This window comes from Lepus europaeus, chromosome 2, assembly GCF_033115175.1.
Source record: "Lepus europaeus isolate LE1 chromosome 2, mLepTim1.pri, whole genome shotgun sequence".
NCBI lineage: Eukaryota > Metazoa > Chordata > Mammalia > Lagomorpha > Leporidae > Lepus > Lepus europaeus.
Genome location: NC_084828.1, coordinates 84,124,073 through 84,151,844, shown reverse-complemented (window position 1 = coordinate 84,151,844; position 27,772 = coordinate 84,124,073). Strand labels below are relative to the sequence as shown.

General features: G+C 40.7%; 1 protein-coding gene across 1 annotated transcript; it reads right to left on the bottom strand.

Moving 5' to 3' along the window:
- Positions 1-3,674: 3,674 nt before the first annotated feature.
- PPP1R2 (protein phosphatase 1 regulatory inhibitor subunit 2) lies at positions 3,675-24,941 on the bottom strand. The gene is made up of 6 exons (XM_062209888.1): positions 24,559-24,941; positions 17,044-17,151; positions 13,543-13,620; positions 12,912-13,006; positions 6,686-6,853; positions 3,675-4,135 (listed from the first exon to the last, which is right to left on the bottom strand). The coding sequence occupies exons 1-6, from the start codon at positions 24,678-24,680 to the stop codon at positions 4,089-4,091; spliced, it is 618 nt and encodes a 205-aa protein (XP_062065872.1). The 5' UTR covers positions 24,681-24,941; the 3' UTR covers positions 3,675-4,088.
- Between the last annotated feature and the right edge of the window lie 2,831 nt (positions 24,942-27,772).

The window sequence follows — 27,772 nt, the reverse complement described above, 5'->3', positions numbered from 1 at the left end:
AAAAAAAAAAAAAACCTTATGTTTGGGAAAGCATATCTAATTCACAAAGATGGTGCCATTATTGCTACCATGCCTTCTCTTCTACTGATAAACTCTTTTTCCCTACTTGGGATATTAACTTGATGGACAAGGTAGGGTGATTATGGGAACATACATCTGAAAAACACTGTTAAAATAAATTTTAAAGACTTCTTAAAGCAATAGTTCTCTCAGACACTTCAATAATGTGCATTTCTCAGTCTCCTAGGGGGGAGCATGTGCAAAGGTCTGCTCATGGAAGCCTTTCATGGAACAAGCTGGGAGATGCTGGTTTACATACACATTAGTCTTCACAAGCTAGCTTGGTACCTGACTGTGTCACACTGTATGAAAACATCCTGCTCCAAGTCTGAAATGGCCTATTTAGAAACAAACTTGTGGAACACAACCAGATCACACCTGCGGACATCTCCATTCACTGGGTACTTGTTTCTGGCACACAAACCCCAAACAAAATAATGTTCAGGTTTTCAGATTAAAATGAAAGTAGAAACCTACACAAACAAAAATATTACCTTAGAGCATATGGTATGTGTATCAATACTTTGATAACAAGGTGAAATTTCTAAAATGAATTATTTCTAAAATTAATTATCTAAAAAAGTATGGACAAAGACTAGTGAAATTCAGTTAGCCTGAATCTGATTCTATTTAATGTATGAGACACTACAACTGAGTAATTTGGCAGAGCATTCTATATATAATAATGCCTGTCTAATGTGGTGGTTTTGAGGACCAGATACAAGGGACCTTGCATACAGCATGTAACAATTTCTCAATAAATGGTAGCTCCTGTTACCATTTTTTTTAAAAAAGATTTATTTATTTATTTGAAAGGCAGAGTTACAGAGAGGCAGAGGCACAGTGGGAAGGGGGGTGTCTTCATCCACTGGTTCACTCCCCAATTGGCCTCAATGGCCAGAGCTGTGCCGATCGAGAGCCAGGAGCCAGGAGCTTCTTCTGGGTCTCCCATGTGGATACAGGCGCCCAAGAATTTGGGCCATCTTCTACTGCTTTCCCAGGCCATAGCAGAGAGCTGGATTGGAAGTAGAGCAGCTGGGTCTCGAACAGGCGTCCATATGGGTTGCCAGCATTGCAGGTGGTGGCTTTACTTGTTACACCATAGCATCAGCCCCATTACCATTTCTTTTACTGAACAAAACTGCTCAGCCACAATATAGGCCAAGACCCACTCCTGGTATCACTTGGTCAATAGGATATGGTCTTGAGATAGCAGGGTAGGAAGAAAATAAAACCCAAACACAAGCAATTGTCATTATAATATGTATAGTATATACTAACTTAAAGAGGAAAAATTGGAAACAAAATCAAAGTCTAGGAGGAAATGGCATTTTACTTTCATCTTTAATCAAAGTTGTTTGTAGTTTAACAATTCATTTACACCATTATGTCTGAGGTTTTAAAAAGCCATCCCTGACTGACAAATGAACAAATAGACAAGGTGACACCACAGTTAAACAAAGGAAACAATACTGACTAAAAAGCTGAAGGTGGGGTCAGCACTGTGGCACAGTGGGTTAAGCTGCCATTGAATCTCCTGTGGGCACTGGTTCGAGTCCTGGTAGCTCCACTTCCAAATCCAGCTTCCTGCTCATGCCCCTGGGAAAATAGTGGAAGATGGTCCAAGTCCTTGGGCCCTTGCACCCATGTGGGAGACCCAGATGAAGCTCCTGACTTCTGGCCTTCGCCTGGCCCAGCCCTGGCCATTGTGACCATTCGGGGAGTGAACCAGCAGATGGAAGATCTCTTTATCTCCCTCTCTCTCTGTAATTCTTTTAAATCTTAAAAAAAAAATCCTCCCTTGAGACTGATGTTATTTTATACCCCACCCCTCAACACACACAGCCAAAAAAAGTTGAAGGTAAAATCTACATAGCTAGAACTGAATATTCACAGGTAATTTTCTCCAAAGGGAAATCTAATTTGAGTCATAAATGTTCAGTTTTATTAGTTCAATATCATGTCAATTAGCGACTCAGGACTTACTGCAAGCATTCCTTACTCAGTTGTATCTGATGAGACCTAAAATCCTACTAAGCATACCTCTGAGATAATTACCTATTTTTTGAAACCAGAAATATGTTTGCTTGATTTAAGTATCAAGAAATAGTTTGTAGATAACACTAGAAGATTGAGTTGTTAAAGTTCTTATCTTTTTTCACCACATAGCACTTACTTTCTACAAACACAGAGGATATGGATACTTTGTAGGAACTCAAAAAGAGACAATCAGACACAAGGCCTGGGGACACCTACACAAGCGCACACACTCTCACACAGACTGACTCTCCACATCTCCCAAACAGGTTTAAACACACATGGTAACTCTAACATCTTAAATTCAGAAAGCTTTGTTTATAAAGCACTGATATTATGAGGTACTTAAAATGTCTGTTAGAATAGTGCACCTGCAGTTCAGAGGTACTCTGATTAGGTCCCATTGGGGCTGGGGGGAAAAGACATTCAAAATAATAAGCACATTTGTCTAACAGCAAAGAATTCTCCCACTTTTTATTTACTTTAACATACTGATATTTCCATAACCTTGCAAGTGGAAGATAAGCTGTTCAATAAAAGCCACTTCATATATGTAATATACAGAAATTGTTTTAAAGGTCTGTTTACTTAATGGATTCTTTTGGTACTAACAAAAAATTAAGATACAAATAATTGACTAGAAATAAAATCATCACAAAACTGAAATACACAGGAACTATACTTCATTTCAGGGAAAAAAAACCAAATAATTCTTATTGTGTTAGAAGAATAAAGTACATTTGTTATAGTATACATCATCATATTCCCTTAAAGCAGGGACTATTTAAAGTTCTTAAATTAAGAAGTGTTCAGGCTTACTTCTGTCTGTACATTCAGAAAGAATCTTATCACTGGTTACATACAAGTCTCTCATCATGCAAAACCTCAGTTGTTTTCAAAGGTCTAATTAAGTCAAACAAACTAACAGTAATTCCATTAGCAAGCTGTTAAGTTATAGAGGTGGAGAAATTCAGCAGTTGAACTGTATTTCCTGCCTACAGTACTGCTGCTACTCAATCTACTTTCTTCACATATTAGAATAACTAATAGGCATTGATGGTTAAGAATTTCATAAAAGCAAACAACAGAAGAAGTAAGAGAAAGAAGAGTCCCTAACATCATGATAATCTTCACAATCCTTTAAGAACTAAAGGATTTTGTATGTGTGTGAAAAGGAGTAGGAAACACAAGCAGGAGGTTAAGACAGGTATATGAAGGGAATGAAGAGATGGCTACGTTACAATTATATGTACTCAGAAAACTGACAGTCTGCCCAGTATACAAAAAACCAAAACCAAAACCAGAACGCCCAGTGACAACAGATGTTAGTATCCATTTAAGTAGATAATTTATTTGTGGAAAAAAGTTAATTTTGATGAGAAAAAGTTTAGTCCTTTTTTTGCAGAAACAAAAAAACTCAATAGGAATTTTAAAATTAATAGACCAGAAAACCCCACAGTTATAATCCTTTTCAAATAAAGAGAAAAATCAAGTTGAAGACCAGGGTTAAAATACTTTCAGCCTGAATATTTATCAGTCCATATATTCTGTTACTCCAATTGGTTTTTTGATCTTACACACACACACACACACACAAACACAACAAACTTTTCATAAGAGCTACTACATCTAGAAGTGATGAAAATAAATTAGTTCCCCTTCTCCCCCAAAAGACACTATTTAACCTCTAAAGCATAAAAAGCTATATAATATCTTATACAAATTAACCAGTGTTCTTACAAAAGTAATGCAGTTTGGGACTGATGACATTACGCTGTATTTGTGGTGTAGGACTAGGCACAAGGATATATGTATCAGTTAGGCATTTTCCAGCTAATCAGTCTCTAAGGTTATCATTTAATTCTTGGCAATATATAGTAACTGGTATGTATTTTGGTACTCAAGTCATGAATTATGGAGAACAAGAAGCAGTGTATCATAGTAACAGGGTTTGTATTTGACAAACAACTGCAAGGCTGAAGAAATCTCTTCTATGAACTCTGTGATTTGTTTTGTCGCTGGTCACTTGGAGTAGATCCTGCAAAAAGTAAAACAAAAGTCAACATAACTTGTTGTGTACTGCTAGCCAATTACGATATACTTTCATACAGGCTGACTTCAACTAATATGAATCTGGGTCCCTCCTAAATATTCTAAAGAGAAACACAGGAGTGTACTTGGTTATAGGACAAACAGGTTTCAGGTTGATCCTTTCTGTGAAGAAACCTCAGGTGGAAAACAAAGTGGTTATTATAACTCAGTATCAGACATATGAAAAGATTTTATTAAAATGTGATAGAAAAAGTGGGAATGAGGAAGAGAGGAGGCTAGGAAAGAGACTGCCAATGCTGAAAAGGTAATAGGTTCTATAGGACATGGAGATTTTAAAATCTTGTAGTTTTAAGGGCTTAAAAAGGGTAGCTAATAAGTAAGAAACTTACTTCCCTCAGCCTAATTATGTAGTTTTTCCTACCCTTATAGATTTCTTTATGATACTAAGCAAGAAATACTCCTATGGTAGGAGTACATCTCTACTGGAGAAAAATCAGGCACTGAGTGAATACAAATTTTAATCACCTAACTTACAAAGAAAAATATAGTTAAGTGTTGTGCAAGATTTAATGTCTTACAGAGATGGACAAAAGGCCACAGTTACATTTTAAAAGTCATGGCTTGGGGCTGGTGCCGTGTTCTAGCCCAGGTTGCTCCTCTTCCAGTCCAGCTCTCTGCTGTGGCCCGGGAGGGCAGTAGAGGATGGCCCAAGTGCTTGGACCCTGCACCCGCATGGGAAACCAGGAGGAAGTACCTGGCTCCAGGCTTCAGATTGGTGCAGCGCTGGCTGTAGCGGCCATTTGTGGGGTGAACCAACTGAAAGAAGACCTTTCTCTCTGTCTCGTCCTCTCACTAACTCTGCCTGTCAAAAAAAAAAATAATAATAATAATAATAATGGCTTAAGAAATGGAAAAGAGGGGCCTGAGTTGTGGCGCAGCAAGTAAAGCTGCAGCCTGCAGCACTGACATTACATCTGGGCACTAGTTTGATTCCTGGGTGCTCTACTTGCAATCCGGCTCCCTGTTAATGTGCCTGGGAAAGCAGTAGAAGATGGCCCAAGTGCTTGGGCCCCTGCCACCTATGTGGGAGACCTGAATGAAATTCCTGGTTCCTCACTTCAGTCTGGCCCAGCTCTGGCCATTGTGACCATTTGGGAAGCAACAGGGAAATGAAGATTCTCTCTCTGTAACTTTGCCTTTCAAATAAATACATCAATCTTTTTTAAAAAAGAAACTGAAAAGAAAGAACAGGACAGGACTGGACAGGAAAGCCCTCTAACTTTTGGCATACTGGTGCAGGTGTAAATTTGCAGCAGCAACAGGGGTTTTCATACAGTCTTACCATTGTTACTAAGAGTTAATGTCGAAAGTCTGAATAGAAATTGATGAAAAGTTGAAACGATTCACTTGAATACACCAAAAGAAACCATAAAGACATGGGTAACATAGAAAACAAAGACTCCAAGGCAGTTAGACAGGAGATATAGGTCATCTAAAAATGGATTATATATTTTTAAAAGGCAGACAGACATGTAATAACTACTACTTAACATGAATAACCAAAAATAATATAATCTGACACTATTATGGGTCAGTGACTCACCAGTTTGTATCACAGAATTATTTATGTTTCATACTATGTTCACCAGGACAATAACATAAGTTTACTTTCCTAAGACTTAACCATTCTCAGTGTCATAAATAAAGTAAGTTGCACCACCAACGAAAAGCATCAGTGTTTAAATATGAAGAGTAGGTAATAAGCTTAAAAAGTCATTAGTGGTAAAGAAGATTCACCTTCAGAATAATAAATAAGTAAAGTCTACTTCCTATGACTGGGAAAGAGTCGCTACAAAGGGCTGGTTTTCAAGACTTAGAAAAAATCACATAGCCTGCCAATCCAACAGCCAAGAGAATTAACACTGGAAAGATATGACATGCTCTCCAACTAAAGGGATGTAAAAGATATCTTCCACATTAAACACCTGTTGCTGGGATGGACACCAATGTAGCAAAGACATCTGCATCCCATACCAGAGTGCCTGGGTTTGATTCACCACTCGGCCTCCTAATTCCCCGCTAATATAGACCCTGGGAGGCAATGATGATGGTTCAATTAACTGGGTTCCTGCCCCCCATACTGGAGACTTGGAAGGAATGCCTGGCTTTGGGCTGGCACAATCTTGGCCATTGTGGGCATTTGTGGAATAAATCTGTGGATGGGAGCTTTCTGTGTCTTACATAAATAAAAAATGAAAACAAAAACTCCAACAAAACATGACCTGAAAACATTTAAAATACAGTTTAAAAATGACAGATATCCTTGTCCAAAGCCAAGTAGATCATAAAACAAAGTCACATACTGTAACATATGGTCTTAAGTTAACAAATGCTCTTAAAAACTTTTTTGAAATTTGCCACAGGAGTTGAAATTTTAGAAACAGTAAAATATGAGCTTTCTCCTGCAATTTTAAATCAAATTATATCTGAGGCAGAGAGGCTCACAAGTGTCAGTGATACTTTCAAAACAACAAACCTTGATTTGATTCTTCTGTATTCATGCTTTCTCCATCTGCAGCCTCCGACATTTCTTCATCTTCCTCATCATCATGTAGGTCTTTCGAAATTAACTGTCTAGCTAATTTAATATTTAGTCCTTCATTGTAGTGAAGCTTCCTTTTCATTTCAAATTGTCGCTTTTTTTCTGTAAGAAAACAAAAAAGCAAGCTCAGAAAGTCTCAGCTCAAGAGACTAAATTTTACTTGGAAAGTCATGTTTGTTTTCATCATGTTTAATGCTGTTTTTGTGCTCAATGGCACAGTTAAGTAGTTTGCAAAAATGCTACAGACAACAAAATCTAAAATATTACTACCTGGTGCTTTACAGAAAAGTTTGCTAACTGCTGCTTTAAATGGTTCAAGTGTATCTCAAGAGAACAACAGGAGTAAGAGTTATTAGGAATTATATTTGTGGGGCTGGCACTGTGGCACAATGGGTTAACGCCCTGGCCTGAGGCGCCAGCATCCCATATGGGTGCCAGTTCTAGTCCCGGCTGCTCCACTTTCAATCCAGCTCTCTGCTATGGCCTGGGATAGCAGTGGAGGATGGCCCAGGTCCTTGGGCCCCTGCACCCACATGGGAGACCCGGAGGAGGCTCCTGGCTCCTGGCTTCGGATCGACACAGCTCCGGCCTTTGTGGCCAACTGGGGAGTGAACCAGTGGATGGAAGACCTCTCTCTCTCTATCTGCCTCTCCTCTCTCTCTGTGTAACTGACTCTCAAGTGAAAAATAAATAAATCTTTAAAAAAAAAAAAAGGACTTATATTTGTGGATAAAATTTAAATATATTTCCTCATCAGGAGTTGAATGGGGGGAAAAAAAAGCATGTTATAATACCATATACACATTATGTACAAAGCCTGTACACATACATATACAAGCACATATGCAAAATCCTAAACAACAATTAACAGTGGTTAATTCTAGGTCAAGAACTATATCATAGTTTTAATATATAAACAGGGGGCTGGCACTGTGGTGCAGAGGATTAATGCCCTGGCCTGAAGTGCCGGCATCCCATATGGGTGCCGGTTCTAGTCCCGGCTGCTCCTCTTCTGATCCAGCTATGGCCTGGGAAAGCAGTAGAGGATGGCCCAAGTCTTTGGGCCCCTGCACCTGAGTGGGAGACCCAGAAGAAGCTCCTGGCTCCTGGCTTTGGATCGGCCCAGCTACAGCCATTGCGGCCATCTGGGGAGTGAACCATCAGATGGAAGACCGCTCTCTCTCTCTGCCTCTCCTTCTCTCTCTGTGTAACTCTTTCAAATAAATAAATAAATCTTTAAAATATATATATATATATATATATATATATATATATAAAAACAGGAAACATTCTCTCATGTACATAGCAGACGTATATGATTTTTAAACAGTAACAAGCGGGGCTTGTATTGTGGTGGAGAGGGTTAAGCTGTTGCCTGTGACACCAGCATCCCACATGGGTCCCGGCTGCTCCACTTCTGATTCAACTCCCTGATAATGCATCTGGGAAAACAAGGGAAGATCTGGATGGAGTTCTAGAATCCTGGCTTCGGCCTTGCCCAGTTGCAGCCTTCACAGCCATTTGGGGAATAAACCAGCAGATGGAAGATTCTAACTCTGCCTTTCAAATAGCAAATAACTAAAGTGACAAGGCACTGAGTTATAATTCCTTATTTGCAAAGATTTCTGATTTCCAATAAAAATCTGATCTCATAGAAATAGAGAGTACAATAGTGGTTACCAGAGCCTGGGGGTGGTTTGAGAATGTTTGGAGGTAAGATGGAGAGAAGTTGGTTAATAGGTAAAGGTGTGCAGTTTGATAGGAGGATTAAGTTTTTAATGTTTTATAGCATAGGGTAACTATGGCTGATGACAGCAATATACTTCAAAATAGTTAGTAGAGAGGATATTTTGAATGCTCCCATCCCAAAGAAATGATAAATGTCTGAGGTAATAAATATGCCAGTTACCCTGAGGTGATCATTACACACTGTATAAATGCACTGAAATGTCATACTCTATCCCATAAAAATGTATAATTGCAATAAAATATATTTTAAAGGGATTTCTGATTTCCCTTTGTGTTTCAATGTTTTAATATGCTTTTTGTGGATTTATTCTATTATTTTCTCAATATGAGCCAGTGTTTTCGAACTGTGCATCATGACTCTTTAGAAAGTTACAACCAACATTCAAAAAGATGAAAAAAAAATATGTATTAGAATGCATCGCACAGATTAAAGTGAGTGATGTTTTGTGAAATTTTTACTTTTATAATTTTTTAAAAATTTATTTAACAGAGTTACAGAGAGAGGTAGACACACAGAGAGAGAGAGAGATCAATCGATCTTCCATCTGCTGGTTCACTCCCCAAATGGTTGTAATGGCCGGAGTTAAGCCAATCTGAAGTCAGGAGCTTCTTTCGAGTTTACCACTTGAGTGCAGGGGCCCAAGAACTTGGGCCACCTTTTACTGCTTTCCCAGGCCATAGCAGAGAGCTGGATTGGAAGTGGAGCAACCGAAACTTGAACTTGTGCCCATATGGGATGCCAGTGCTTCAGGCCAGGGCTTAACCCATGGCACCACGGCACCGGCCCCTAATTTTATAATTTTATATGTGATGTATGTATACTGAATGTGACTTGGTCAAAAATATTTTCAGAAAACTTTGAAAGACATTGGAATAAGTCGTAAAAACTGAATTGCTATATTAAAGGGTATACACTTTCTTGTTAAAGCTTCTGGTGTGCTTGTATATTGTCATATTGTCTTCCAGAATGGCCAGATCCTTTTCCATACCCACAATATATAAGTAACTTATTTCTCCACATTTACATTAAAAGAGAAATTGTTAGTCTTTTTAATCTTTTTTTGATCTGAAAGTAAAGTATCATGATGCTGTTTTAATTTGCAATTTCTTATTCATGAGTATTTCCCTTTTGTGAATTCTATGTGTACTCCTATAAGTCTAAGAAAATTAATTTTTTTCTAATTATAAGAGACAGTAAAACTTGGCTTTGTAATAAATATATTCTAATTTGGGAATACTCAAGACTTGCTATATAATTAAAAATATACAAAGTATTCATTTCACAGAGAGTTTCTAAGTGGTCTCAATCTTCTTTGAATATCAATATTCATTTTATTTATAATCTTTGGGTAGTAGAGCAACATAATGCAAAGGAGTAGAGTTTGGTTTCAGGCCCAGTTCTATTCATGGTCAACTATCCATATGACATATGAATTCAACAAGTCAGTTGTTCTTTTTATATTTATTTTCATGTTTTATGGGGAATTTCTGTTTTCATTTATTAAAAGTTAATGTTTACTCAGCATTTACAATATGCCAGTATAGTGTCAAGTGCTTTAAAGGATTTATCTCATTTATTGCCAACAATCCTAAAAAGTTTTAGAGCTCTCAATTTAGAAATCAGAAAACTGAGGCTCAGAGAAATTAAGCAAATTAGCCAAGTAAAATACTTAGAGCTCAAACTTAGATTTGTCTAACTCCATAGACAATAATCTTAATTTAGCAATTAAAATTTTTTTTCTAGGATTCTTTACTGTCAATAAATGATTTTTCAGATTTAACTGTTTAAGGCAAAAAACACACATGTAATTCATTAGTCAAATGACTCCCTCTTTTGGTTGACTCTGGAACTGTAACTTGAACAACAATTACCCTAAAAGCTGACAATACAGGTTAAGAATATTTTTTTCTCAGTAGATCTTAATTTTAGAGAATAATGAGGAAACACACTCTACAAACAATCTTCATTTTAAAATCTTTCCAAAGACTCCTTCCCTCAGAAGATATTTTGGGAAAATAGGGCAGGAAGTCACTGAGAGTAGATAAGATAAATAACACAAGGTGAGAATATGCCACATGTAAAATTTCTCTCATACAAATATTAGGCTCAGACTATCAGTTTTGTTGAACAGACTATATTCTTAAGATTTTAGGCAATAACCGCAAATTATACCTCGGTAGCCATGTATGACAAAGATCTTGATAGTTAACTAGCAAATATTTGGAGTCTTAGCTCTCAAGTGCCTGAATTTCTTCCCAGTACAGGTAGTCCCCACTCGCAAAGCTTTAAGTATAATTCTACTTTCTTCTTTTTTGTGTGTGTTTCTTCTATCTTTTCCCCTATAGAGAGGCTTAGTTTTTTGTTTTTGTTTTTTTTTTAATAAAAAATAATTGAAAACAAACTGTACATAGTCGTTCCTTGGTACCCACCCATGGGGGAATTGGTTTTAGGATCTCCTGTAGATTCCAAGATCTACAGATACTCAAATCACTTACATAATCAGTAGAAGGTAAGCCAATGAACTGTTAACTGAAGGACAGGGACTGGAGACTAACAAAACAAAACCCTTGTTATGTAGGGAACAAAAGGATCGAGGAAACAGAATTTGTTTACCTTGGGATGATAACCTAAGACTCTTTCCAATGGAAATCTCCAATATTTTGAAAAACTCAGAAGTGAGGAGTGTGCAAGGATGAATGTTTTAAATGAAATGTTTTAAAATGAAATGTTTAAAATGTTTTAAAATGAAAGGATGAGCAAGTGAAGCTTAAAAACACACCACATTGGAAATCTGTTACAGCAAGCAGCCGCAGCGGCTGTTAGGGAGCTAAGTAAGCACTGACTTCACAGAAAACCCTAACATCGGTAATCTTGGAAAAGAGAAACATGGACTTACTTGCTTGTAAAAACAACAAAAAAAGTTGTCTGTTCCCAAGAGAGGCTAGAAATTAGTTCGTCTTTTGGCTACTACCGACTGACTGGTCTGGGAGATGAGAAGGGACTGGATTCAGTGGCGGTGCTTTGTTGTAAAAGGCAGCTTGGCCATTGCTACAAGGAGAAAGATGGAGCCTGGTTGTCAAGCCCCACCTCCACTGCATTTTTGCAACGCCACACTGTAAGTGTGCCGGCTAGAAGAATGGTATAGTTTGTATAGTCTTGTGTCAACTTCAAGCCATTGCAGTTTCTTTTTCCCAGGAATCAAGAGGTTAGATGTTGCATTTCATAAAACTAACAGGTTCTGTTTAGGGAGGATGTTAGAAAAAAGAGTGAGGAAAGATGCTCTTTAGGTTTTGTTTTAAAATATCCTAGAGTAACACTGACAAATGGTCAGAGCTCCTATTCTGGTCTTTTTATCAAGGCCCCTTCTCTAATACAGTCCAGATCAACTGTGAATGCAGAAGTGCAGTTAGAGGACGCAGAAAAACAAAAGTACAATTATTATAAATAAAGAATACAATTTCAAAACCAAAATGGCATAGTATTTGCAAATAACCTTCCTACACCTTCTGATATACTTTAAAGCCATTCCTACTTATAAAACGCAATACAATGCTATGTAATTAGCTGTTGCTTATACTGTATCACTTAGGGAATACGGACAAGAAAAAAGGTCTGTGCTTATGGAGTTCAATAAAGACACTATTCTGTTCTTACTAGTTTTGATCTGAGGTTGTTGAATTTGAGGATGCAGAGAGGCTGACTACACAATTTCAAATTCTGGAGATTATACATTCATTTGGTTAGAATAGCACAAAAAGCAACAAAGTAACACATGCTCCTTCTCTCCCTGCCTCCATAATGCAACCACCACTACTTGTGAGAATAGAAACCATGAGTGGGGAGCAGTGCCTTCAACTGCACATGAGCCGTTTGGGCTACCAGATCCTCTCTGACGCGTTACAGAGAGGGCTGGCTCTATTTCACTTTCTATGACACTACTCCTCTTTTTCTTCTAATAAAGCTGTTTACTTTACATCTGACCATCTTGGTTCATTTGATTAATTGCATCACTGTCCTACAACAGAAAAAGCAAAAGCAGTGAGAAAATTAGCTCTTACAGTTATCCACATCCACTTCAAGACCATATAAACATTCAATCTAAAAGCACTAAATCAGTACTTACTTAATGTCTACTCCATACCAAGCACTATAGAGGACAAAGACAAGAATACTTATAATAATTTTAAAGATGGCAGTATATCCCCAAATTCCTGAAACTGGGAGGTGGAGGGGAGAAACCCTCATATAGTAGAATCTGAATGATAACAACACTGCTTTTCATTTTTCTACTCACCTCCCCCCACTACCCGCCCAAATGAAAACCACTTGCCAATCTTTCAGATAGCAGATTTATTTCAGCAAAACTTAATAGCACTATATTGCAAGCAATGAACAAAATAAATTCACTACCTCGTTCTTCGGGTGAGAGGTCACTATCCTCCTCTCCACTGCTTTCCTGTTCCCGAATCCGATACTTTGGCTCTGAGCCTTCAGCCGCAGCCAATCTATACAACAATCATTTGCAAGGAAATTAACATTTTGATATTCTTATATTATTTATCTCAGTCAACTTCTGAATGTCATAAAAACACCTAAAGATTATTAATTTGTTAGCAATAACCTAAGGAGGAAAACAAAAAGCAAGAGAGTAAGAAGGGGTTTAGAAACCAATGAACAACAAGAAGAATGGACTGGGTACAAGAAATCAATGAACAGCAAAAGAATATTGTTTTATTAACTTTTCTTCTAGCTTTTTTGCTTTTATCTTCAAAATGTGGGTGGTGGGATATTAAACACACTCACTCACTCACTCAGTCACTCACAGAGGAAACTGACATATCTTAGTATCCCAGCTTCAGGTACTACAATCTTCCTACCACCTGCACACCCTGATTGTAATCAAGAAACAAGACTATAAAAGTTGGTATGAAAATAATCTAGATTAACATGGTCTTTGATTTGCACTTGTACAACTAATGTTTTCAACTCAGCACAATTAAAACAGCACAAGTGACAATGCTCTATAGTCAGCAGTGCTTACTTCTTAGCTAAGGTGTCTGGAGTCATGGCGTCAGTGGTTTCTGTGTCGCTGTATGCATCATCATCATCACCTATCAGACTAAGAAGGCAAGCATAATGTAATTAATATGATTGTTCAACCAGAAAACAAGACAGAAAAATGTAATTCTATCAGCGTAATTAAAATATCAATATGCTTACTGTTATCATCTTTGAGGTTTAACTTTAAATCATTTCTATTCAATACAAATATTTAAAAGTATAGCACCAATCAAGAAAAAGGCTCCAACTGATTAAAAAAAAATACAGCAGGCATTTTGGCTCGGCAGTTAAGATACCATTTAAGATACCCACATCCATGTGGGAGTGCCTGGGTTCAATACTGGCATCTGGTTCCTGATACCAGCTTCTTGCTAATATAGTTCCTCAGAGTTTCAAATGATTGGGTTCCTGCCATCTATGTTGGAGAGCTGGATCCAGTTTCTAGTTCCCAGCTTCAGCAAGGGAGCTGTTATGGGCATCTGGGGAGTGAACAGGACCTGCCTTTCAAATAAATAAATTTAAAAGTATATTAAAATACTAATAATCCAACCAAAAAATAAACACAGAAAATTTGAAACATCTGAAAAAAATAAAAATACTAACAAGTTTCAATTATTCCATCTAGTGGGAGAAAACAAGTAATGCAAAATAAACCACTGCCTGGTTTTAGAATATATCTGTCTTTCAGCCTTAAGATAGAGGCAAATTATCTATCTAGATGTAAGAAATAGGTAAAACAGGGCCAGTATTGTGCGTAGCAGGTAAAGCTGCCACCTGCGATGCTGGCATCCCACATGGGCACTGGTTCAAGTTACAGCTGCTTCACTTCCAATGCAGCTCGCTGCTAATGTGCCTTGGAAAGCAGTGGAAGATATCTAAGTGCTTGGGCCCTTGCACCCATATAGGAAATCCAGAAGAAGCTCCTGACTCCTGGCTTCTGTCTGGCCCAGCTCTGGCCATTGCAGCCCTTTGGGGAGTGAACCAGCAGATGGAAGATCACTCTCTGTCTTTTCCTCTCTCTGTGTAACTCTTTCAAATTAAATATATCTTTAAGAAAAAAAAAATAAAAGAGAAATGGGTGAAAAAACAAAAAATTAGATCCAAAGGACCTGAGCTTTCCCTCTCTATTTGCTAATAAAAAGTTGTTCTCCAGTTCTCTGTAAAGGCGGGGCGGGCACCATTAATCCTTAAAGCCACTGAAAAGTATACAAAGCAGAATTGAGCTAAATACTTTGTATGTTTCCTGGTTAATCAAGACAAATTAAATAAGGCTATAGTTTAGAAGATGTTATTTTTTTTCCCAAGGGAAGTTGAATAAATGCCCATGTATTACTTGATTTAATTAAAGCAATTCAGGTAAAATAAACATATTTGTTAATATGTTCTAGGTTATGTTATAAAATTTACAGAAGACTTGTATATGTGCTTGTATATGTAAATAAAAGCAATAACTTTTTTTACTAACAGTGTAAGATTCTTAGGTAGTATAATATAATCTTTCTATAAAATGCATCTTCTGCTAAATAAAAAAAAAAATAATGGAAGGAATGGAAAAACTGAGCACTGAATTGATAAAAACTGAGAAGAAACGTCTTTACATACTTTATCCTCAATTACATAGGGTCTAAATAACTTCAGCAACTCTTAGAATAAGGATATACTTGGGGGCAGAGTGGAGAAGCAGTATCAAATCTCTCATTCACATTTATTATATCTTAAATATTAACAGTCAAAAAAAAAATCATGGCTGCAACTATGTACAACTAACACAGACAAACATAGGATGGCTACCACAATTACCCCGATTTTGGATTCTGGTTCAACAGAGGCTTTAAGATAGTTTTAAAGTATATACCTGTGATTGGGAAAAAAATATCGATAAGCTTTTTCATAAATATGTCTATTTTTTTCCTCAGATTTCATTAGCATTGAGTCTCATCATTTGTATCTATTTGATTATTCATTTCTACCTTTGTCACTATCTTTAACATCCTTATTCTTTTAAAATTGTTTTGATAGTATCAAGTTATCTCAAATTAGCTTCCAAAGTTTTCATTCACTGATTTAAAATTCAGTATGGGGGCCGGCACTGTGGTGTAGCAGGTTAACACCCTGGCCTGAAGTGTTGGCATCCCATATGGGCACCAGTTTGAGACCCAGCTGCTCCACTTCTGATCCAGCTCTCTGCTATGGCCTAGGAAAGCAGAAGATGGCCCAAGTGCTTGGGCCCCTGCATTGGTGTGGGAGACCCAGAAGAAGCTCCTGGCTCCTGGCTTCGGATCGGCACAGCTCTGGCCATTGTGGCCAATTGGGGAGTGAACCATTGGATGGAAGACCCCACCCCTCTCTCTCCTTCTCTCTCTCTGCGTAACTCTTTCAAATAAATAAATAAATTTTTTTTTTTAATTTCAGTAATTCTATTTTAATGGTAACTTCTGGATCTAGGTTGTCTTACTTCAATGACAAAATATCTTAGTCTTACTGTGGGTTTCTTTTAATCTTTTTTAAAAAATTTTTAAAGCCGGCGCCGCGGCTCACTTGGCTAATCCTCCACCTGCGGCGCCAGCACTCCAGGTTCTAGTCCCGGTTGCTCCTCTTCCAGTCCAGCTCTCTGCTGTGGCCCGGGAGGGCAGTGGAGGATAGCCCAAGTGCTTGGGCCCTGCACCCGCATGGGAGACCAGGAGGAAGCACCTGGCTCCTGGCTTTGGATCGGCGCAGTGCGCCAGCTGCAACACACCGGTTGTGGCGGCCACTTGGGGGGTGAACCAATGGAAAAAGGAAGATCTTTCTGTCTCTCTTTCTCACTGTCTAACTCTGCCTGTCCAAAAAAAAATTTTTTTTTTAATTTTTAAATTTTTTAAGGTAGAAATTTGTTTGTAGATACTATTTAGAGCATAATCTTAGTTAATTCTACTTATTTCAAATTTCCATCCTATAAAGTTTGTTGGTGCATTTTTGTCTTCTTAAACAATTTACAATTCATTTGAAAAATTTTGAAACTCAAAACTACCAAAAATCATGATGAGAATATCTGAACCATAACATTACATAAATTCAAAAATACAAACGGAATAGTAGCAATGACCACCTGTCTTTCAGAGGGTTAAAAGAGTTACCGCCCATGCTGGTATTTTTTTCTAAAGAGAATGATTTCCATTCGGGAAGCAGACAAGCCTAAATCTCCTCCTTCCTCTTTAGGAAGGCAAAACTCATTAAATAGTATGCATCATTAACAGCTAGCGACCACTGAGGTACAACAAAAATAAATGTTTGATACTATAATTATAATGCACAAAACAGATTCCATAATTTTAAAGTTATACATTACTTACACTGTCATTTAGAAATTATGCAGGATATTAACTATTGGTATAGTAACAAATATAAAATAAAAATTTCCAATCAGTTGTTATCCAGAAGCTGCTATCAATGCAATATGGAACACAAATCACAAAAAAGAGTAACTTCTATGTAACATTACCTATGGTAAGGAGTGCTTGGTTCATCTATTTTCATTAAACCATAGTCTTTGTCTGCTGGATGATAAGTTGCCAGGATGTTCATTTCATCCCACTTCTGCGATTTTTTACTGAAATTAAGAGAAAACATTCCTCAATTCAGTAAAAAATAAAATGCACATCTAAAATTTATTAACATCCAAATTCCATATTTCAACTTCTACTTGACTACCATCCTCTATATATTTTTACATATGGTGAAAGCCCGAAATAATATGCTATAATACAAGAACATTTAGTGCCTATGTAGCAAAAATATTCAGAATCTCTATCAAGCATTTAAAACACTACCAAGGTATCCTTAGTCTTTATTTGGCCTATAGAATTAAAAACTAATATTGGCATCTACACATTGTCTTATCTCAGTAGATAAGGATTTCTGACCTACAGTATACCATTAATATATAAAAAAAATCAAGAATATTTCCTTGGCACAATTTCTTCAGAGATATCTACAACAATTGTAACATAAACAATTAAGAACATAAAACTACAACAAAAACTTTATTAAATTCAGATTACCACTAAAGAATTAGATCACAAACATTACAGCTCCGGCCGGCGCTGTGGCTCACTTGGCTAATCCTCTGCCTGCGGCGCCGGCACCCCAGGTACTAGTCCTGGTTGCTCCTCTTCCAGTCCAGCTCTCTGCTGTGGCCTGGCAGGGCAGCGGAGGATGGCCCAAGTGCTTGGGTGCTTGCACCCACATGGGAGCCCAGGAAGAAGCACCTGGCTCCTGGCTCCGGATCGGCGCAGCACCAGCCATAGCGGCCATTAGGGGAGTGAACCAATGGAAGGAAGACCTTTCTTTCTGTCTCTCACTGTCTATAACTCTCTCTCTCTCTGTCTCTCTCTCTCACTGTCTAACTCTGCTTGGCAAAAAAAAAAAAAAAAAAAAAATTACAGCTCAGTTTATTTTTTATAGAAAACCAGGGTTTGTGGGGCCAGCATTGTGGTATAGAGGGTAATGTTGCCATCTGCAGTGCCAGCCTCCCATATGGGCACCAGTTCGTGTCCCAGCTGCTCCACTTTCAATCCAGCTCCCTGCTAATGGCCTGGGAAAGCAGGAAGATGGTCCAACTACTTCACCCCTGCCAACCATGTGGGAGACCCAGAAGAAGCTCCTGGTTCCTGGTTTTGGCCTGGCCCAGCACAGGCCACCATATGGGGAGTGAACTAGCGAATGGAAGCTCTCTGTCTCTCCCTCTTTCTCTGTAACTCAGACTTTCAAATAAAGAAAGAAAAGAAGGGTTTGCTAAGAAGTGGTATAGTCAGGGGCTGGCCTTGCAGTGCAGCACTTTCTTGCAGCTAAGGATGGCCTAGACAGGTATTTCACATGTGACTAAGACAATTCCCACTTCTCCCAACAAAACAACGTTAGTAGTTGCCTAAAGGCTCTTCACCACGAAACGGTCAAAATCTTAAAACACTTACTTGAAGCTAAAAACTAAGACATGGGTCATTATTTTTATGCATGGAAACATTTCTATTGCATTGTTAGTCATTTAGCATGAAAACTCCTAAAGATATCCACCCAAGTCACCTGAATTTTCACTAATCAAACTAAAATGTCTCCAAGGTCCACAAAACCTCACTTGATTAAACTAGCCTGGATAAACAGACCTTACTTTTCACAGTATTGATTCTTCAGTTGCCTGGGCTTTTGCCTATCATACTAATAGCTGATTCTGTGGCAGGAAACAAAAAATATAAATTAATTGAGAGACAGATATTTTACATTCCAGTTACCTTTCACTAGTCCCAATTACCACAAACAAATCCAAGAAACACCCTCTCTTGGGTTATATCTACATGGAAATAATGATAAAATGGGGTTTTAATAATAGTCCTCCTTATGATTTAGTGTTAAGAGAATCAACTGAAATAATGTCTGTAAAACAAAATTATAAAAGCACCATGTAAATATAAAGAATTTTTTTTTTAAATTTTACAGATAGAGTTAGATAGTGAGAGAGACAGAGAGAAAGGTCTTTTTTTCCGTTGGTTCGCCCCCCAAATGGCTGCTACGGCTGGAGCTACGCTGAGCCAAAGCCAGAGGCCAGGTGCTTCCTCCTGGTCTCCCATGCAGGCCCAAACACTTGAGCCATCCTCCACTGCCCTCCTGGGCCACAGCAGAAAGCTGGACTGGAAGAAGAGCAGCTGGGACTAGAACCCAGCGCCCATATGGGATGCTGGCGCTGCAAGGTGGAGGATTAACCTAGTGAGCCATGGCGCCGGCTCCTATAAAGCAGTTTTTATGACTTTAAAATTCAAAATCTTGGGCTAAAAATACTAAAACAAGATCTCACTTAGCACTATAGGGATTGGGTTCAGATATGGCTTTCTGAAAAAAAGTTAAAACTGTTTTTGTACTGAATTCCTTCTACTTTTGCCCTACAAGATTCGAAATCTAAATGATGTTGAAACATTTAAGAACTGACACAGAATGAGCATTTCTAAAAAGCAATCAGTTCTCTACTTCAGTTAAATCTAGTTTCATAAGTTTCATTTTTTTGGTAAACTCATGATGTAGCAGTTAAGAGGCCACCCGGAGCACCTGGATTGAATTCTTTGGCTGATTCCATTCTGCTTTCTGCTAAAGCACACCCTGGGAGGCAGCAGGTGATGGCTCAAGTAATTAGGTCCCTGCCACAGAAGTGGAAGACTTGGATTGGGTTCCCAGGTCCTGGCTTCAGTCTGGCACACCCCAGCTGCTGCGGCCATTTGGGAGAGTGAACCAGCTGATGGAAGATTTCTCTCTCTCTCTCTCTCTCTCTTTCCATCTGTTACTTTTCCTTTCAAACAAATAAATCAATAATTTTTTTTTTGACAGGCAGAGTGGACAGTAGAGGGAGACAGAGAGAAAGGTCTTCCTTTTTGCCATTGGTTCACCCTCCAATGGCCGCCGCGGTAGGCGCGCTGCAGCCGGCGCACCGCGCTGTTCTGATGGCAGGAGCCAGGTGCTTATCCTGGTCTCCCATGGGGTGGAGGGCCCAAGAACTTGGGCCATCCTCCACTGCACTCCCTGGCCACAGCAGAGAGCTGGCCTGGAAGAGGGGCAACCGGGACAGGACCGGTGCCCCGACCAGGACTAGAACCCGGTGTGCCGGCGCCGCAAGGTGGAGGATTAGCCTACTGAGCCGCGGCGCCGGCCTAAATCAATAAATTTTAAGAGGAGAAAAAACAGGATCCCTAAAATGCTAGCAAGTCTTAAGTAGAAAGTGAAGTTTCAAGAAACTGTCAGCAGAAGACATTAGAAATGAAAATTAGAATTAACATTAGTTTTAGAGTAACAAAACCATGGAGTGAGCCTGAGCTTTTAATATCAATACCATCATGAACTGAATGACCTTCTTTGGGCCAGTATCTCCACAGACAAAAATAGAGGCACCAGCACTACATGGCAGATCTGCTGTGATGGTGAAAGCACCTGCTGGTTTCAATGTCCACCCACCCCCTCCAAACCTACCCCCGCCCCGGAGTGATTGGTTTTCCTACAACCTAAATCTGGTCCTCAAAGTCATCACTTCTCACTTTCACTTTGTTAGCTCACATGATGCCATTTCAAAAATCTACACATACTTTTTGTTGCTGTGACTTGCTCTTTTGAGTTTTGCCTGTTGGCAAGGGAAGCAGGATTTTTGCTTGAAGGTGATAAACTTTAATTGTATATTTCATAAATGGTGCTTTTCTTCCCTTTAAATGAAAATTCAATATACACAGGTTGACATAATATAAGATTTTTGAAGACTGATGCCATTGCCAGTTAAAGACTTAACAGAAGCAATTACAAACAAGTAAAAAGAAACTTTTGGAAAACAAATTTTATTTTACTCAGTGAGATCCTGACTGTAATATTCCACACCTCTTTATAGGTAGAGAAAGACAAATTTGGAGCATCTTTTAAAGTATATTAGAGGAAATTAATTCAAACACAAGTTTTTCAAGCAGAATTTGCCTGAACTACCTTAGACTACTACAGAATTTGAATTGAGCAGTAGTGGACCCCAGATGGTATAGAACAATCCATTGAGATGTAGGAAAAGTTAGATTCCTATACTTATTTCTATTACAGTAAGACTAATTTCCAAAAGTGAGGTATTAGGCTAAACAGTTTATTAACTCATTTAGTACTTAAAATGAGGAGTTTATACACACACATGCAAACACACGCTGAGAAATCCTAACTAATAGTCTGCCATGGCAGACAGGACTCAAACCCAGGCAATTACCCAGATTAACCCCTAAAGAGTAATACTTCTTATAAGATAGGCCTTAGTAGAATTTAACATGTTTTCAGTAATTCCAAATGCACATTTTTTCACATTTCAATATCTCTGTAGAAGAATGTATCTAAAATGGATGGCAACTTATAATAATATTGACAGTATTTCTTTGTTGGTGATACATTTTAGAATCAATGGTTTTTTGCTTTCAATGAAATACACATACATACTCAAGGTCTGTTAAGTTAAACCTTGAGTTGTGCACTATATTCAAGGTATCCTGAAAGAATGGGAATTCTATATTCAATAGGAGAGGAGACTGGTGTTTCCACTAGATGTGGGTTGCAATGTACTGAGATAATTATGCTAAATTACATGGATTCACAGATTCTATCCAGTTTTAATTTAATCAATCCTTAAGAAATGGTACCTCATGGTACCTCCAAGGAAATGATACACTGAAAATAACAGTCCTGATGTAAAGTACAAAGAGAACACTAATACCAGTAAAGGTAGCATTCATCCTCATTATTCTTGGATTCTCTATTTGCAAATTCACCTGTGAAAATTTATCTGCAACCTAAAAACCAGTATTTGAGGTACCTTAGCATTTGCTCACAGACATCTGCAGAGCAGAAAGAAGTCAGAGTTGCCCACTGTCCAGATTCACAGCTGAGATGGTGTGTTCCTGGGTGGGACCAAAATTTCTTTTCATGATTCCTTTAGGACTTTTTTTTTTTTTTTTTTTGTTGGTAAATTCGCTATGGTCCCAAGTGAAAAATGCTAACTTCCTAAATTCAGGGAGGCTGTGATGTGACTTTCAGGGAAAATAGGGAGACAGAAACTTTGTTCAGGCGTGAGTTATAGTGCTCTTGGCTGAGAATGTAATGTTAATAACCAACAATATGTGTTAAATTTAGTGTCTGAGTAGAAACACAGAAAACAAGGTTATATATTGCACAGTTGACGAAAATGTTGTGGCCAGAGGCTTACAGGAACCTAATCCCATATTTCCCCTAAGAGCAAGGGTTCAGTACTAATTCAATGTATGGGGGACTTCATAGAACATAATTATTACAATTAACAACAGACTTAGACCTCTGGTCATTTTCACATGAATATCAAATTCTTCACCCTTATACTCTAGTCTAACATATCAAGTTAGACTATTATACTATCTCTTAAAGTTTCTAAATCTTAAGTGCCTTGTAATTCCAAGAGTTGTCTATTTTCAGTCCTTTTCATATAAAAATACTGGTTGTAATAAACATTATAAAGTTTGCTTCAAGTGCATTCAACTGTACTTTTGTTCCCAAAGAGGTCCTTATATTTGCTAATATTGTTTGCATGAACTGTGACATCACAATGTATATTACATGACTAACAGAATTAATTTCTTGGCTTTACAGTCATGTAATACTGACCATGAAAAGCCCATCTCCTTTTACCACTTGGAACCAAACATAATGAACTTCAATAAATGAGAGCTTGGTAGCTCCCTTTAAAGACAACTCTAACTAGACAAGTCAATCAGTCACCCATCTTGCAAAAGTCCCTTTTAAGTGAATCTGTCCTGTTAGTAGCTCCTTACAGTATACAGCCCAAGTGTAGCTGAGTTAGTCTAGCACAGTGGCTTTTGACAGAAAGTCCTGGATGCAAACCCTAGGCAATTCTGGAGACAGGCCAATCCATACAATGGGGTCATGGGAAATTACAACAGATCAAAGGTGAGAATAAGTAGAAGTTAAGGTAGCAGAAAAACAGGAAAAGAATAAATCACTTGGTTGCAGGACAAAAAGCAGCTCACACTGGAGAATAACAAACTCCAAAGTCAGTGGGACAGATCTCCCTGAAGCTACATTAGAGCCTTCTGCAGCTATTTTATTTATCTTTTAACTATCTTGTTCTTCCTATTATAGTTTTGTTCTGGTGAGATTGTTTTCTTAGTCCCATGACCTACAACGCATGCGCCTCCCCCACAACCCTCCATTTAAAGTGGCTTACCCCAAACAGGGTTTGGAAAATTGCCTGTGAGAGAATCCAAGATTCAAGCGCCCAAAAGGGAGTGGGGCAGGGAGTTGCTGGACAACCTCAAACCTTGCAACCCTACCTAATATTTTCTTCAAGGTAACGCAGGTCACCGCACAGTTAATCACCACCAAGTACCAGTTCCTTCTATGGTCCTAAATGTGACCCTTTTTACAGGAACACTCTGGTTCCAATAGTCGAAGAGCTCAGGAACACACTCAGCTTCATGACCACCAACTTCAGAAACTTCAAGCCTTTTTTCCAGACTGCACAATCCTTACATTGTAATATCTTGTAATACCTTAGCCCCTTGCACTTGTGACCCAGGGGCATAGTTTTTATGCTATACTGTAAATCTTTTTTTCATTGAGCTTTGTACTTTACATATCCTCCTCTCTGCATAAGTGTCTATTTCACACTTTAAATTGTCCCATTATACACACATACACTACAATGACTATTTCACCAGTTCTTTCTAGCGGACCTCGGGTTCTTTCCGATTATTTACTACTACTCACAATGCTTCCCGGCAACATCCTTTCACACGTGTACCTGCAGAGTAGGCTCAAGCGACCAAAATCTCACTGGAGCACTTTAAGTTGCTCCTCTCCGCACTGTGAGCTTCGTTATGTCTGAACAGGAACAAAAACTAGAAAGCATCGAAAACTCCAGTCGCAGACGCAAAAATGTCGAGCAACAAATAGCTTCCCACTAAATATAGATCAAGGACTTAAGAAATCCTGGTTACTCTTAGCGCAGGGACAATGACAAACCAGGAACTGAGAGAGCGGCGTGTGGCCCGATGCTTAATGGGGACATGGTCTCTTTCTTTGAGGTGTCTTTTAACAGCTTGTGCCTAGGACTTGAGAGGGCCCCCAAGGCAAGTAAGCACACTAAGTAATGAAGAATCCCAGATTACCCCAGAGATGAGGCTAAGAAATAACAGGGGAAGCTTTGAAACTTAAAATTTGATTGCTTAAGCTCTCCGATCACATCAAGTTCAAGGCTCCAAACATCATTCGTGTACATATACTTTAAGAGAAGGAAACGGTAAACGCCACGGCTCCTGCCTTCTTTACAGTCACTCCGTCCACTGAGGACCCGAGCCCCGGGCGGTGCCGGGGTCGCGTCCACGCTGCCGCCCGCCGGCCGCACTCGGGTCCCAGGGGTAACGGCGGCGGCGCGCGGCCGGGAAGGCGGGGCCCCAGCGCCCCCGGCTCTCACCTCAGCTCCTCGTCCACACTCCCGCGGGGCTGCTCGGCCGAGGCCACCCTAGAGGAAGTCGAGGAGGTCTTGTTCTTCAGGATCCCCTTGATGGGCCGGTGCGAGGCCGTCGAGGCCGCCATTGCCGGTAGCTCCGGCTGTCGGCTCAGGGTCGCTGCTGGCGTGAGGTCCGGGAAGAGAAGGGTCGGGCGCTTAGCAGAGACCCGCCAGGCGGCCGCAGAGCCCGCTCGCAGCGAAAGCAGCCGCCCCTGGTGTCGCGGAAACGGCTCCGGGCGTCGCTGTCACGCCGCAACGACCCCGACGCCAGAGCCAACGCCGCCCGGCTGGCGGCCCTTCGCGCGCCCTTCGCCGCCGGCGTTTTACCCGCGGCCCGCGGAGAGAGGCCGGCCTAGAGCCCCACCGCGGGAGCGACGCTGACGCCCAAGCCAAGCAGGCCCGCCCTCTCGCGATATCTAGGGCGGGGCGGGGGCGGGGCGAGAACAAAGCCAACCTCTTAGCCCCGCCTCCTCAGGCCTTCCGCCCTCTCGCCCCTCCCCCGCGCGGCCCCGGGCGCTCCCGCGCGCTCCCGCGACCCTGGCGCTGGGCTCCCGGCCTGGCTCTGGGCACGAGCGCGTGTCTCACAAGCACCGTCACTCCTAACACCCTTAGTGGCCTCATGGTTATTTCCGCTTCATAAATCGGCAAGCCTAGGTGACGTCACTCCCCGACGATGTTAGCTCACTTTCAGAGAAATGACGTCTCTTTTTTTCCATTTAACCCGCAAAAGAGGCTTCTCTCTCTCATCAAATCATGGAATGTCGGCATTGGTGTGGTTCCTAGGGACCCACTATGAAGTCACAGGAGTTGTGGACTTTCCTGAAATCGTGGAACGGTTGACCTCTTTCCCCGCTGGAGAGGCTGAAGGGCAGAGCCGGGCAGGGCTCAGCGCTGTCACTCAGCTCCTCCGCAGGCCGGGAGGGCGCGGTCTCCACAGGCCGGACGCTGGAGCTCGGAGGCCGGGCCTCCGCAGCCGTGTCTCCGGCGACCCGCTGGCCGGCCTTGGTCACCGCAGCCCTCTCTCCCCTCCACTCCCGCCCAGGCCCGGCAGCGGGGCGGTCCCGGCCTCTGCTCGCTCCTCCTGCAGGCCCTGCACTGTGCTACCCGGGCCGGCCAGGGGGCCCTCCTCACGCTGTCGCCCCTTTGTCCGGGAACGCTCCCGCCAACTGGCCTCACGGGGCCGGGGCAGGCTTCTCCCCACCTCACCGCTGGGGCGGCCATCTCACTTAGGTCTCACTCAGTGCTCTTCAGGAAACCGCTTCAGGTTTTCGGAAAACTTCTGTCTTGATGTTCCAACCCCCAGCCCCAGCTGAGTTCTTGGCAGGGAACAGGACTTCGGCAAGGGAATGCGTGCTGAGTGGAGATAACGGAGGGCAAGTGGGCAGGAAGGGGAGAAGGGAGACGGCTTTGCTAGCCATGGACCCAGGGCGTTCTCCAGGGATCACCCCCAGGCGGAGGCCTGCACAGCCACCCCGGCCCTGGCCCCGCCTCAGTTCCCGGCCAAGTGCCCACCACTGCCCTTTCTTCCTCCTGATACCGCTGTCCAGCCCTCACGTGAGGCAGAGAGACGGCTCTCAGCGGAGGGAAGCAGGATGGCCGCCTCCCTTCGCTTCCTGAGGCCTTTCCACGCCGGCTCCCAGTCCCTCGGTTAGCTCTCGGGCCTGCTGGCAGGGGCCCAGGTCAGCGGGGATAATCCTGTTTCCAGGGAATAGGCAAATGTCCCCTATGTTAGAAATTATTGAGTAGATTTGCTTTGTTCCTGCGTGGGCCTGACCTTGAACCTGTGCCGGCATCTTTAACTGCGGCCTTGCCTTGAGACTGTCCAGTGAAAAGGACTACCTCTGTATGACATAGCGTGCTTTATTGCAGTTCATAAGCTAGAAAACACTGAGGAGAGGTGAGGAAGAGTTTCCTGAAGAACCCTGGAAAATGCTTTCCTCATCAAAGTGCACCTTTTGCCTCTTGTGCTATTTCTTCTACTCCCAACTCCGCCAAAAGTGAACGCAGAGGAATAGGATTTCCTTCATACCTAAAAAAGAAAAAAAATTAGTATTCTGACTGCAGGATTGCCAGTGCCAGGACAGCTTTGTCTTGTATTTTGGAACCTAGGTGAACCACTTTATTTCTCTGTGTAGCCCACAATAAATCCCCAGATGCATCCCAGTGGAGTTCTCCTTCTGTGCCTCTGCCGAGCTATGTTCTTTAGGAAGTCATCAGGATCAGCCAGCCCAAGCACTGCATTTGGCTGTGTTTGTGTTAATTTCCTGTGTGTTCAGAGTTGGGCTGCCAAGAGGTGGACTGTGGGTGGAATCTTCCATTCTGGTTTTGGTTTCTGGACGCAGCTATTGAGCTCAAGGAGGACCATAGATTTAAAAATATGTACATGTTTAAGGACCGTCTGGCAATTGTTTCCGCTTTGTGAAGACTTCCTCGTGGTTACCTGAGCCAGGGAGGAGGATGAGAGGCGACGCTGTTAATGAACTTTCTACATGTTGAGCCAGTTGGCTCTCTGTTCATTGGAATGGATTAGGAAGGCCAGCCCCACTGGGTTTCTGACCAATAAAGGTTCCAGAACTGGAAAAGGCTTCCATGCCTGAAACCTCAGCCTGCCTACGTCATCAACCAGAGTTCACTGAATAGGGAAGTGGGTCATGCCCTCACCCCAGCTTCTGGAAAAACACTCAGAGGCTATGACTCAGTGGTCACTGAGTCAGCTGCATCACTGTATTTACTAAGAATAGCCGCATTGTTATTTTCCTTCTCAGGTAATCCCTCTCCAGGTCAGGAAGATCATTGATCTTGTAGTGCATTGTAGAAATCCATGGTAGTAAAGGCAAGGTCATTTAAATAAATATGAAAAGTATTAGAGAGAGAGAGCTGAGAACAAGGATTAATGATTTTCTGCTTTAAAAAATGAATTTGATTTAGAACCGTGGAACTCTCTCCACCGTTTCTCTTCTATTCAAAGACGTCTCCATAGATCCCTTCACCTCCCCACAAAAGCCGAAACGCTTTTCTAAGACTCAGACGAATGCACGCCTGGGGTATGCAAAGATTTCTTAGTCTCCAGATGTTCTCCTGATCCTCTAGTTTTTAGTTAAATCCAGGGAATCTAGACAAATGCTTACTTTTTTCAAAACCTATGAGACTAAAAGTGGAAAGAAACAAGGCGGCCAGA